The following is a 13,861-nucleotide window of genomic DNA, read 5'->3' on the forward strand; positions in this document are numbered from 1 at the left end:
AAAAGACGGAAGGTTGAAATTTAGAGCATAAAGACAAGACTGGCAGTTTCCACGAATGAATGAATTAGTGGCCAGAAAATAGAACCAAGAAAGAAAAGAACATAGAAAGTGAAGAATAAGAAGTAGGAATAAGAATATAAAAAATGGAAAGTAATGGCGACTTATGACTTAGAGAACAGAAGAAAAACGTAGAAAAAAATGAATAAATAAAGGATAAAGGAAATTAAGAATGAGTAGATAATGAAAAGAACACGAAAACTAATAGATATAATGCAATAAAGACAAGACCAGCAGTGTACATGACCGACTTATCTGGTGGAGCAAGGAGCGAGGAGCGAGGGGGAAGAGTGAGGAGGGAGCAAGAGAGCAAGCGAGCGAGGGAGATTGGGACACACAGCGTTAAATCTGCAATGCGAGGACTGCACAACTGAACCTCGCCGGCATTGCACGAGGGACGGATGCCTGGCCAGCGCCTAGCAACACCTTCCTGCCCCTGCCCTCCTCCTACAGGATTGGCTGATGCTGTTCGGTATTTTCGTGTGGTGATTTCCCTTCATTTATACGGAGTCTGATCAGAAGGAAGGCGTGGAAGAGCAGATCATAACGAGGAGGAACGGATGCAGTAGTAAATTAATCATAGTACTAGAAATTATACGAGTAAAAATTGGGATCTTTAATGGATTTTTGTATGCTATATTGCCTTCACTTGTGCGGAGAGAGACTGGAAGGAAGGCGTGGAAGAGATCATAACGAGAAGGAACGGATAAAATAGTAAATAAATCACAGTAGAAATTATACAAAGGAAAAGGAGTAGGGGATAATGAAGCAAATAACTCACGGTACATCAAAGTATACCAGAGAGAAGCAGTGGAGGGCTGGGGATTGATCAGAAAGAAGAGATAAAACAGCAAATAAATCCCAGTAGACTGATTTGTATTAAAGGAAGGAATAGGGATCGTTACTCTTATTTTTTGTGAGCATTATTTTCTTAACCTATGCAGGAATGGATTAGGACTGACTAGAAGGAACCAGGGAAATAGCAGATGTCACTTATTTTAGAGAGATGGTGAAATTTGGTCTCAGAAGTTTTTTTTCATTCTGTTTCTGAATTTTCTTCGCTACTCTTAGGACTGACTGGAAGGAAACAGGGAAATAGCAGATCTCACTTACGTATTTTAAAGAGAGGGTGAAATTTGATCACAGGAGAAGTAAAGATCTTATTTGTTGCATCATTCCTTGTTGTTTTCTTGCTTTTTTATTCATTATTGCTATGATTGACGTGAAGAAAACAGTCAAATAGCTAATTTCACTTACTTTACTTAATTTTCCAACATTAAATTTGCTCTCAGGAGGAGTAAAGATCTTATTTCTCGTATTTCTATGTTTTGTATCCGCGGTATTCGTGCATTCCATTCATTACTACCGGGAATGATCAGAAGGAAGAAACGGAGCAGCAAATCTCGGCTGCTTTGGGGAAATAAGGGTGAATCTGCACTGAGGAGAAACAGGGTCGTATTTTTGCGTGTTGTATTTCCCCCTTTCCTGCCGGGATGGATCAAGGGTGAATAATTAGACACGAAGAGTCCCAGACGGTTTGGAAAGGTGAGGGTGAATATATACTAAGGAGCAGAAGCAAGGATCGTTTGTTGCATTATCATTGTTTGCAGTATTCCTTCCTTCTTGCATCCTTAGAGGTAGGTAATGAAAACAGTAAGAACTACCTTTATTATTCATGGAGGAGACTTGGCAAGGTTACTTAAAAGGGGGGAAAGTAGAAGCAAGGTTTTTTTTTCTTATCATTGTCTAATTATCCCTTCTCCCCTGCTGAAATAGAGCTAGATACTGAAAACAGCAAGAATTATCTATTTCATGCATGAAGGAGACTTGGCAAGGTTACAAAAAGGGGAAGAGGAAAAGGAAGGGTATTTTTTTCTCTTCTCTGCTGTATCCCTTCCTTATTTGTGCTGTAAAGGTAAATACGTGTAATTAAAACGGAAAGAACTACCTATTTTATACGCGAAGCAAGGCGGGTTAGATAACAAAAAAGGTAAAAAGGAGAAACGAGTCTTTTTTGCATTGTTATTGTCTTATCCTTTCCTTTTTGGTGCTATAGGGAGAAATAGATAAAACACCAAGAACTATCTATTTCATACGTGGGGAAGCTCTGCAAAATCACGACTGGCGGGAAAAACTTGTTTAGTTACCGGTTCAAAAATGAAATATATAAATAAAAAGAGGGAGATTTACAAAACAGAGGTTAGTTTTGTTTCCGATGCAGCGATACTCTTCTCGTGAAACTGTATGGAAATCTTGAAGCAGGTCTAGAAATTTAGAGTGGATCTATACTAAGGAGGAGAAGCAGGGATGGACGATAAACATATAATTAAAGGCAAGTTGCAGCTGGAATGGAAATGAAGTAAATCATGAAAGCAGTAATTTCCCAACAGGACTTGAGAAATTATCGTGAATTTATACTAACAAGGAAGAACAGAAGTCTTGTCACGTTTCCTTCCTCCGTCCTACATTCCGCTTGCTGGTGGAATGAATCAGATGTAAATGATGAACAGAGCAATTTCAAAGGAAGTTTTAAGAGGCGAGTTTGAATTTGCACTAGGAGGAATAGCAGATCTTTTTGCCATGCTCTCTCCTTCCATCCTATGTCCCCTTCAGTGCTGGGATGGAATAACAGAAGTCCTGTCCATCACGTCCTCTTCCTTCCTTCTGTATTCCCTCGGACTGCTGGCATGGATGAGAAGTAAATGATTAAAGAGCGAGTTCCCAGGAGGTTTTGAAAGATGGGTTTGAAGATATACTATGGAGGAATAGCAGAAGTCTTGTTATGTTCGCTTCCTGCGTCCTATACTCCTCCCTTTCCGCTGAGATAAATCAAAAGTAAATTTTCAAAGACGAAGTTCCAGCTAGTTTTGAAGAGAGGGGACGTCTTGTTTGTTATATTCCATTCCTCCGTCCTGTATTCCTCCTTTCTGCTGGGATAAATCAGAAGTAAATAATCAAAGAGCGAGTCTCAGCTGGTGCGGCAAACTTGCACTGAGAGGCGAAGCAGCAGCCGTGACTCCGCCGTGACTCAGCGTGGGCGAGGCGGCAGCGGGAACAGTCTGGCGGCGCCTCACCCGTAAAGCTGCCCCAACACAGGCCATTACTAAGGAAACGAATAGACAGATAAACAAGAGAGGAACTAGACGCCGCGTGCCTCGTAACTCCGCCCTGTACAGCCGCCGTGCCTCATTGGGAGTAATGCAGCTCCGGCCGCCAGTCTGTTAGGAACATTGCACGGTTGTAGATGTAGATGAATATTATATAAATCTTTGAGGCGCAGTTAACGTAGACAAAGATATAAAGGTCATATAGACATTAAAGATTGACAAGAACTGACAGATAGTGAAATATGAATAATTAACAGAAACATATAAACTATAGGCATTATTTATTGACAAATAAAAACAGGCAGATAAATGTTAATCATAAATAGATAGATAGGCAGATATAGTTCATAGAAACATTGTAGATGACAAACAAAGACAAAGAAATATGAATGATAAATAGATAAATGCAAAAATAGAAATCACAAAAGTATTCCTGATCGTTAAATAAATAATAGAGGAAGACAAATCGTAAATCACAGATGCATAACAGATTGACAAATAAAAACAGATAGAGAAATAGAGAAATATAAATCAGATGTATCACAGACCAACAAATGCAGATCATAGAGACACTGTTATTACTCTCTAGCGCCCACGATTCTTGTTAAACGATATTTTTATTTCATATGATTTTGTATTTTAATATTACACGAAAGGAACACAAAGGAAGAGCAAAGAGCAGCGGACTTGTTGATCCTCACGATGCTGTTTGTGATACGATACACTGTCTGATTCAAAGTAAGAGACGAAGGATATATTATTTAGGTGTTATTGTGTTGCTTTGATTTACATTTTTGTTGTATTTCGTTATAAAACATACTCTTAACACACACACACACACACACACACACACACACACACACACACACACACACACACACACACACACACACACACACACACACACACACACACACACACACACACACACACACACACACACACACATACTTAATCTATTTCCTTACCTCCTTTCTTCAGATCAACACAGTGTCTTTAAGTTCAGAAATAACCTTATTGATTCAGACTCAGTCACAATTTTACGGTACACTGAAAAAAAATAAAACAAAAGTGTATTGGAAGCCGCACACTGCTGCATTAATTGGCCTCGTTAAGGGAAATTGTTGCTACCAAGAGAGAGAGAGAGAGAGAGAGAGAGAGAGAGAGAGAGAGACAGAGAGAGAGAGAGAGAGAGAGAGGAGATAAATAAAGAGAAACTTGAGAAAGCAGAAAATATAAAGACAAACAGACAGACATGCAGGCAGAAAGACAGACTGACACAGACAAACAGACAGACAGAAAGACAAACGACAGACAGGGTATAGGAAAAAACAACGAATTAATAAAATGCAAAAGAAAAGGTGTATATGCATGTACGTATGTGTATGTATGTATATAAGACCCCCAGACGTGTACCAGGTTAACCAGTCTTCACATTACAACGTCCGTTCTCCCTCTCTTCTCAGTGCCACCCGGGCCGCCCACCATCGTCAACACCAACAACAACAGGGACCAGGTCATTAACACGGTGGGGCCGCTGGAGGAGGGCGCGCACACGGAGCTCACCTGCAAGTCAGCGGAGGGCTCGCCGAAACCCACACTTACCTGGTGGCGCGACGGGGAGAGACTGGATCAGGTGAGTATGTTAAGTGTGTTAAGATGTGTAAGGTTGTTACTAAGGACCGTATTACGAAACACTTCCACGCACCTCCACTACAATGAAAAGGCTCTTGTCTAGTTGAAGTGACACTGGTTTTTAATGGTGTTTTTATGGTTCTAGTGACAAATAAGCAAGATTTCGACATTATTAAAACTCGTACGGCGCATGACGACATTCAAAACGCTCCATCTGTTTGAAATTGGACAGGTTCTAAATGTTTTTTTTTTTACCTTATTTATGGTTCTAATGAGAGATTAACGCGGTTTCTATATTATTAACATGAGAAACACCCTTGAGAACCCGGCTAATTATCTCTGTGGCCTTTGATAATAGTCGCTATGAAGTTATACGGGTTTTTAAGAGTGCTTTTTATAGTTTGGCGACAGATTCACAAAATTTTAACCTTATTACCAGGAGAAACACCCTTGAGAATCCTGCTGATCATCTGTGTGGCTTTTGAAAATAATCGCTTTGAAATTACATAGGTTTTTAAGGATGTTTTCATAGTTATAGTGACAGTTTGACAAGATTTTGGCTTTTGAAAATAATCGTGGTGAGAGAGAGCAAAGCATTTCAGAATATGGGGATAAGGGTGAAAAAAAAAAAAAAAAGAAAGTGTGCAAGCTAAGAACGAAAAGATAGGAGGAAGGTTTGAGTCGTAAAATTAGTGTAAAGCTGGGAGGCAAAATGAAGGAGGGAAGGAAGAATGGAAGCTTAGAAGAAAAGAGTGATGGAAGGAAAATTAGGCTGTAAAAATTGGTGTAAAGTGGAAAGAGAAAGAAAGGATGGAAACTAGGGAATAGAAAAAGGAAGAAAGGAAGCTAGGAAGTAAAAAAAAAACAGGAAAGAAGGAAGGCAGGAAAGGAGTAAGAAAAGTAAGATCATAAGTTTAATATAAAGCAGAGGCGGATATAAAGTAAGTGAAGAAGGAAGGAAGAAAGGAAGGAAGGAGAGAAGGAATAATGTAAAGTAAGAAATAGAGAGAGGAAGGAAAACAAGATTATAAACTAAGTGTAAAACGAAGAAGGAATAAAGGAATAAAAGGAGAAAAGAAGGAGCGATAGAAAGAAGGGATAGGTAAATGAAGGGAAGGAAGAAAAAAAACCTAGAAATTAAAGAAGGAATGGAAAGTGAGCTCGTGAAATTAATGTAAAGAGGAGAAAGAAAAAAAACGATAGAGAATACAAACTAAGAAACAGAGGAAGCAAAGAAAACGAGATCATTAAGCGTAAAACGAGGAGAGAAAGGACAAAGAAAAATATATAAAGTAGGATAGAAAGAACAGAAGGAAGGAATGAAGGAAGAAATATGGGTCGTTAAAATTAGTATAAACCGAAGAGATAAAGAAAATTTGTGGGGAAGGAGAGAAAGGGAAAAGAAAATAAACGAGAGGCTTTGAAATAAATGCAAGACGAAGAGAGAAAAATGAAGGAAAGAAGAAAGGAAAGGAGGAGGGGGAGGCAAGAGGCCACGAAAAATGTGCAAAGTGGAGAGGGAAACGAAGAGTGAGGAAGGAGGGAAGAAAAGAAAGAAGGAAAGAAAAGAATGCGGGGCTCTAAAATGTGTGTAAATCAGAGAAGCAAGGGAGAAGGAGGAAGGTAGAAATAAAAGGAGGAAGAAAGGAAAAAGAAAAGAGAGGCCATAGATTTAGTAAGAAGAGAAGAAAGTGATTTGTTTTATTATTCTTTACTTAACTTTAATGCAGTACGAGAGAGAGAGAGAGAGAGAGAGAGAGAGAGAGAGAGAGAGAGAGAGAGAGAGAGAGAGAGAGAGAGAGAGAGAGAGAGAGAGCTTTACGGAATTAGCTTTCAACACCTGCTCTCTTATTCTGCTTAGGGAGATGAGACACCCACTTGCTCTCTCACCTCGCCCTTACGTGTTGCAATCACAAACACCGCCATCACACGAGCCGCCGCTGCCCACTAGGGACTCTCTAATATTTACAAGTTTAAAGCAGCCCTCTGACCTCAGCGAACAGAAAGGAATTGTAGTAGTTTTGGTTTTCATATAGAGGATTACTGCGCTTTGTTTAAAATTTTCAGTGTACCGTGAACTGTATGGGATGGGGGGAAGGTTCTTGTAGTAAGCAAATACACATACGCGTACACACACACACACACACACACACACACACACACACACGAGAGAGAGAGAGAGAGAGAGAGAGAGAGAGAGAGAGAGAGAGAGAGAGAGAGAGAGAGAGAGAGAGAGAGAGAGAGAGAGAGAGAGAGAGAGAGAGAGAGAGAGAGAGAGAGAGAGAGAGAGAGAGAGAGATGATTATTTGGGTTCTCATGGGTGTTTCTCATTGATGATGCTGAATTTGTGCTAAACTATTAGTGGAATCTTATAAACACACTTGAAAATCACAGGGACTTCCACTACAGCCTGTTAAAAGTTGTGGAGATGAAGCGCCCAAAGGTTTAAGAATACCGAGGACAGTAAATAGAATATAAAACAAATCCAAGTAAAGTATAGTCAGGTTACAGTATTCCCTCCTTCCCTGGACTCACCTTTAAATGAGCAATATCAGTTGCCTGCACACAGCTCCACTGCCCTCGCATGAAGAATGAATAATACCAGTTCATCTCCCGGGGAATGTATTGACTCCGATATGAAAAAAAAGTTTAATAGTTTCCCATTACAGCGGCTTTTGTGGACGTTCTTCCTGGGCATATATATCCTGCCCTTGGCCAGCGTTCCAGTCTATAAATATTAGAAAAATAAGACAATGGCATCCGCAGTAGGTTATAAACATGCAGCTGGGACCTGGTGACCTCTCAGCGGCCGGTCACCAAACCCAGACACACTATTTTACCGAGTTCTTACCTTACCTTATCTAATCCCACAGGTTACGTTACGTTATGTTACAGATTACATCAGGTCAAGTAAACTACATAGGAAAGAATCAATTTTAGGTATAATATCCACGACGGAATCTTGGTAAGTGGAGTTTGCATTAAGGCGGCGGGGTGGCGGTGGTTGCAGCTTGGCCACAGTCGTCCACACATCACAGGCGGGAGGGAGTCGGTGAGCCGCGGCCAGTGTGGTGCAGGGCGCTTGACGGCCACACGAACTCATGACTTGCAGACTAACGGGCATATTTCGTCCCACCGAGTCTCAAAACGCTATTGATCCGACTCGCGGTGCAGGGCGGCCGGGTCTTGCCCTGCGACCAGTACAGATGTGTCCCGGAGTCTTCTTAAACATCCGTATCTGCGCCACCTCACAGACGCGGCCTCAGAGTGAAAGAACACGTAAGACTGACAGTAACTCTACAAAACGACACCAAATTGCTCTTATTTCTGTAATGCCCTGAAGACTTGTGGCCGTGAAGACGTGATTTCAGTTTAGCTCCATGTCTTTTATTCTTTGCGTGTAAAGGAGATTAACCAAAAAAGTAAAAAAAAAAAAAAAAAAGAAAAAAGAAAGAAAAAAAGTACAAGTTGATCGCCATTTCCCCTCAGCGATTACTTTAATGTACTCAGCCAGTTGTACCGCCAGGCTAGTCTTCTGCATTTGGTGGCTTAAGTAGTCCCTTTCTTATATTGGCGCAGGCAGGGTCTTCAGGGTGATGCCTTGCAGAGGTTCATGTCGCAGTAGTGAGTGATTATAAGATTGACAGGAAGCATGAGGGAACTGTAGAGAAGTAATGAGGACATCGAAATGGAGGCAGGAGCTGTGACAGTCGTAGGTAAGGCAAAATAACGCGTCTGAGGTGGTATGGACGTGCAGTCAGGATGGAAGATGATGACCCTGTGAAGGCGGCGTGGAAGAGCCAGGTGGAGAGGAGGAGAACTAGTAAAGGAAGACAAAGGCTGACTTGGGAGATGGAATCCAGAGAGGCATGGGACAGCTGGGCCAGGAGGAGGAGGATGCACAAGACACAAGTTAATGACAGCAACATATAAGAGCGGCTGACTCCACCTGCGGTCCGTGATAGCTTGAAAATCGGCCATTCTGCAAGACTCGATCTCAAGTCACTGAGTTCGAGCGCTGATCACTCACCTGCCGCCTCAAGACAGTAATAAAGCAGAGTTCGATTCGGTGCGATATATAACAATGCACGACACTAGAGGCACTGTATAAAATGTTTCCGAGCACCTGGAAGAAAGGAAAGGTAACGAAAAAGAGTAGATTATCCAGTATGATGATCAGAAGTGGCAGCAGAACAGTAAGAAATGCCTCAGAGTGGTTTGTGGTTAAGGAAACACGTCATATAGCATTGAAAGGGTTAAGATTGGGAGCGTGTGACTTTTGGTATAGGAAGGTAACGTCGTCCTAACAACACACTGCGCTGAGTTTAATAAATATCATTGTAATTTCAACGTTTTCTATTAATTTCGTGTTTTCTGCTCATTCTCTCTCTCTCTCTCTCTCTCTCTCTCTCTCTCTCTCTCTCTCTCTCTCTCTCTCTCTCTCTCTCTCTCTCTCTCTCTCGCTGCCTTAGAGCGGTGAATTTTAGGATTTTTTTGAATACGTAAACATATCTTGAAGGAGGAAAAATATACGTATTGCTCGCTGTGTATTGCTGGCCGTCCTAATGAAGGAGGTGTAATTATAATTTCCTCCGCCGTTTCTTCCAAGTAGTGTGTGAATGGAAGGAAGGAATGCCAAGAATTGTCTCAAGACGCTTCTCAAATTCTGGATAACAGTTTTTGGATTATACTCTTTATGAAATGGCACCTTCACTTTGTTTTATTATATATTTAGCACCTACGTAACAGTTATACCGAGTAGCTATTTTTTTCATGTTTAAAATAGACCTGCTGCTGTTATTCATATATTTTCAGTCTTAAAACTAGAGAATCCGTGAAATACTCCTTTAATTTATTTTATTTTATTTATTTGTTTATTTATTTATTCATTTATTTTATTTATTTTATTTTATTTATTTATTTATTTTATTTTTATTTTTTATTTTTTATTTTTTATTTATTTTTTTTTATAATTTATCGTCTTAGGCAGCCAGGCACATGCATTTCACAACAGGCTGCTGGGAGGGCGCATGAACTTAGAAAAAGGTAGAACGCACTGATGTAGCCTATCCCAGACAGCCTCGGAAGTACTAAACGGCCTACTGCTGATTGTTTTCTTCCTCTTTACGTTCCTTTGTGCACGCTGCAGTTGAACTTATGATCAAAAAATGTTGGGATATGAAAAAGTTGGCAAGGTGTGAGGGGCCATTTAGAGTAGCGGATGGACGGCTTCCCCTTTGTGCCTGTGTCCCTCTGTACCTGTGTCCCCACTGTGCCTCTGTGCCGCTGTGCCTCTGTGCCGCGGTCCAATATACGTGGATACCTATGATATACTACGCTGTTTCCCCTTTCCCCCTTCTTTTCGTGCTAATATCACTAAGTCAGTAAGTCAGGCAACGAGGTATATCTGTCCCTCCAATATCCTCTCTCTCTCTCTCTCTCTCTCTCTCTCTCCTCTCTTCTCTCTCTCTCTCTCTCTCTCTCTCTCTCTCTCTCTCTCTCTCTCTCTCTCTCTCTCTCTCTCTCTCTCTTCCTCTCTCTCTCTTCTCCTCTCTCTCTCTCTCTCTCTCTCTCTCACATCAATTACATCCTTTGTACTCGTGTTCGCCTCACATTGCCAATCACGTCTTCCAATCCTTGTCGCCTATGTATCTGCCAACCTTCCTTTCTTCTTGCTTCTCTCCTTCCCCTCCTTTCCTGCTCTCATTCTCTCCTACCTATCTTGTCTGTTTGCTGTTATTTCCACCCTTCCATCCTTCCATCTCAACGCACTCTCGCCTAACCGCCTCTCAGCACCCACCAGCTTACCATGCTCTCGACACACACACACACTTCTCTATCTGGTCCTCATTATACGCACTCTCCCCGCAATGCCTCGCCTAAACACATCCCATGCTCGTTCTCTCCCTCCCCCAACAAACATTCCTCCCCCCTTCCCTTCTGTGTATGCTTCCTCCTCCCCCCGCGGTACAGTGATGCCAATTACGGTTTCAAATTCAGCTTGTGACCTAAAAAAAAATTCGTTGGTTGAAGAGCTAAAATTTGCAGCTTGTTTAGACTTGAAAATCCGCTACTCGTGTGAATTCCGGTTGTTGTTTTTCTGTCAGTGATGCCAACTACAGATTTCAGATTCCGCTAGAGTGACCTAAAAAATCCGTGAGTTGAAGCTTTATTTAAGTCTTTCCTGTTAGACTAGACATGAAATTCCTTGAAATGCTCTTGTGAATTCCTGATTTTTTACCGGTTACTGACATTCAAATCTAGAATTCACTTCATCGACCTAAAACAGCATTAGTTATGCATGTCAAATTGATATCAACACAGATTAAACTTCACGTATTTACACTATTCGCTATTTACCACGAAGTCTTCTCTTTACCCACGATAACCAGGTCAATAAAAATTAATAACTGCGCAGATATTATTTTAGCGGCAGTAGTTTAGTAAAATATTCCCTTAAAATTCACACCATTACATTTTTTTTCAACAATGGATTGGCGTGGCGGTCTTATTGTCACTACCGATGCGTAATTAGAAGGCGTAATTGCATAGGTAATGTGATTTTAGTTAGCGCATCTTAATGTTGTACTGGTATAAGATTCAGATTACTACTAATAAATGTAACGGTGGCTTAACTTCTCATTACGCATTTTATTACGCAAGGTTATGTGAATATTTGCTCAATTATGCAAATGGAGTAGATTCAGCTGAAGAGAGAGAGAGAGAGAAGAGAGAGAGAGAGAGAGAGAGAGAGAGAGAGAGAGAGAGAGAGAGAGAGAGAGAGAGAGAGAGAGAGAGAGAGAGAGAGAGAGAGAGAATACAGAAATGCAAGCTTCGTATAGTAAGAGCAACCTTAATGAAGTGTCAATACAGTTCGTGAACAAATTATACTGTATGTGTATTTGTTTGCCCTTCCTGCGACCTGGGCTGTTTTAAAAGAGGAGTAGGAAGACCTCTGCGGAAGTTAATTGACCTAATGTTTATATTTTTGGAACCATTGCTCTAATTTTTTTGGGGAGCGGAAAGTTAAGCTGATTTATTTATTGCTATTTTATGAGCTCTCTCTCTTTTCAGTCTCCTTGACAAAAAAAAAAAAAAAGATAAATGAATAAATTAAATAAAATAAAACGTTGAAAATATGTGGATTAAGAAAGTAAAATGTGTAACGAAAATTAAGTTAATATGAATTTATGTTAATCATGTAGTATAATCTGGTAATAATCCCCATGATCTGAGTCTCATCTTGGTCTTGGTCTGGGTCATGGCTGCGTCGGTTTCAATCTTGATCTTGGTTCCAGTCTTGATTTAAGTCTCGATTCCTGTCTTCAGTGTTAGTTTTGGTTAGGGGAGGGTGAAACACACGCCTCTTCACATCCTTGGTCTGTCTCTGTGTTGGTCTGCAGGCACAGTATTGTCCCACCCCTCGTGTTGTAAGGTTTCTGTTTGTTCAACCTCTCCAGACTCCTCCCGCCCTTGCCCACCACTCACTCTCTCTTCTGTCTCGTGCACACACTTACCTCACACATCATACACTCACGCACATTTACCGTCCCTCTGCACACACGCACACAAAAACCTCTCTCTCTCTCTCTCTCTCTCTCTCTCTCTCTCTCTCTCTCTCTCTCTCTCTCTCTCTCTCTCTCTCTCTCTCTCTCTCTCTCTCTCTCTCTCATATCTCACAATATTCCTCCTGTTTCCTCTCCAGCACACCTCATCACAGTCTCGCCGCCTCATTCAGCCACACGCCACGCACCTGTCCCCCTAAACACGCGCTCCTCTCTCCTGTCTTTGTAAGAATGCAGTGTAATTTCACCCATTGCTTTACTGCCTCGCATCTCACGGGAATGTCGCTGGTAGGCTTGGGTTCTTTAAATGTTTCAGCGTCTTGTCTCGAGGTGGTTTAAAAAAAAAAATGGTATAGTGGGAGGTATTGGGGTTTTTAAGGGTGTTTTTTTGGGATTCTACTTCTAGTTTAGCATGATCTAGTGGAGTTTGTGTTTTATAGGGGTGTTTGGATTATTGAAGTTTTCGTGTTTTTTTTTTTTTATGGTTCTGTTGGTAGTTTAACAAAGTCTAGTTGAAGTTATTAGGATTTTTTTGTGCTTTCGTGGCTCTAGTGATAGTTTAACACGGTCTAGCGGAAGTTATTGTGAAATTTAAGAGTTTTCATAATTTTAGTGGTAATTTACGAGTAATAAGGTCTAGTGGAAGGTATCACGATTTTTAACGGTGTTTTCATAATTGTACTGATAGTTGAACTGGCTGTTGTGGGAATTATTTGTGAAATTTATAAGTGTTTTCATGATTTGAGTGATAACAAGCTCTATTGCAAGTCTTTGGGGTTTTTTTCAGGAAGTTTTCATTATTCTAGTGACAATTTGGCAGACTTATGAAATTACCAGTCGTTTTTAAGTTAGCTTAAGAAGGATTCTACACCATCAGTCGGAAAACACACCTCTAGAACACAACTAATCATCACTGTGGTCTTTGAAAACAGCCATTATGAGAAAACAAAGCGTTTAAGAATACAACTACAAATCACGGAGAATTTTCACAACATACTCCTTCCTTCCCTCACACTTTCGTCTCGTCTCCCTGTGGCTGGTGATACTGAGCGAAAAGGGCGTGGCAAAGAGAACCACCGTGACCTTTAAAAACACAGAGAAAATACCTTAAAATACCCTTAATCGAGAAGAATATTCACAAAACACTCCTATTTCCCTCACACTTCTGTCTCGCCTCCCCGCAGGCTGGTGACACTAAGCGACAATGGCGTAGCCAGTAGGATCAGCGTGGTGGCGTCCCGGGCTCTGCAGGGCGCCACTCTCACCTGTCAGGCGCTCAACAACAACATCACGGAGCCCTCGTCCACGTCCGTCACCATCAACGTGCTGCGTGAGTACTGGGGTTGTGTTGTGTTGTGTTGTGGTGTGTTGTGTACCTGACCTTCATGTGTTTGTATGTAAAGGGAGGAGGAAGAGGAGGGGGAGATCAGAGAGCGAGTGGAAAGAATAGGGTGGACTGGAAGAAGAGGTTGCATTGAGGAATAGATAGTGGACTGA

General features: G+C 41.2%; 1 protein-coding gene across 1 annotated transcript in view; it reads left to right on the forward strand.

Annotated features, from left to right (window-relative positions):
* The window catches only part of LOC135092667 (nephrin-like), a 117,144-nt gene that overhangs the window by 42,138 nt on the left and 61,145 nt on the right, over positions 1 to 13,861 (forward strand). Inside the window, exons 3-4 of the mRNA XM_063991272.1 lie at positions 4,631 to 4,799; positions 13,549 to 13,694. Of these exons, the coding sequence (XP_063847342.1) occupies positions 4,631 to 4,799; positions 13,549 to 13,694 (315 nt within the window). The remainder of the gene's footprint in view (positions 1 to 4,630; positions 4,800 to 13,548; positions 13,695 to 13,861) is intronic.

The sequence above is a fragment of the Scylla paramamosain genome, chromosome 40 (genome assembly GCF_035594125.1).
Source record: "Scylla paramamosain isolate STU-SP2022 chromosome 40, ASM3559412v1, whole genome shotgun sequence".
Classification (NCBI taxonomy): Eukaryota; Metazoa; Arthropoda; class Malacostraca; order Decapoda; family Portunidae; genus Scylla; species Scylla paramamosain.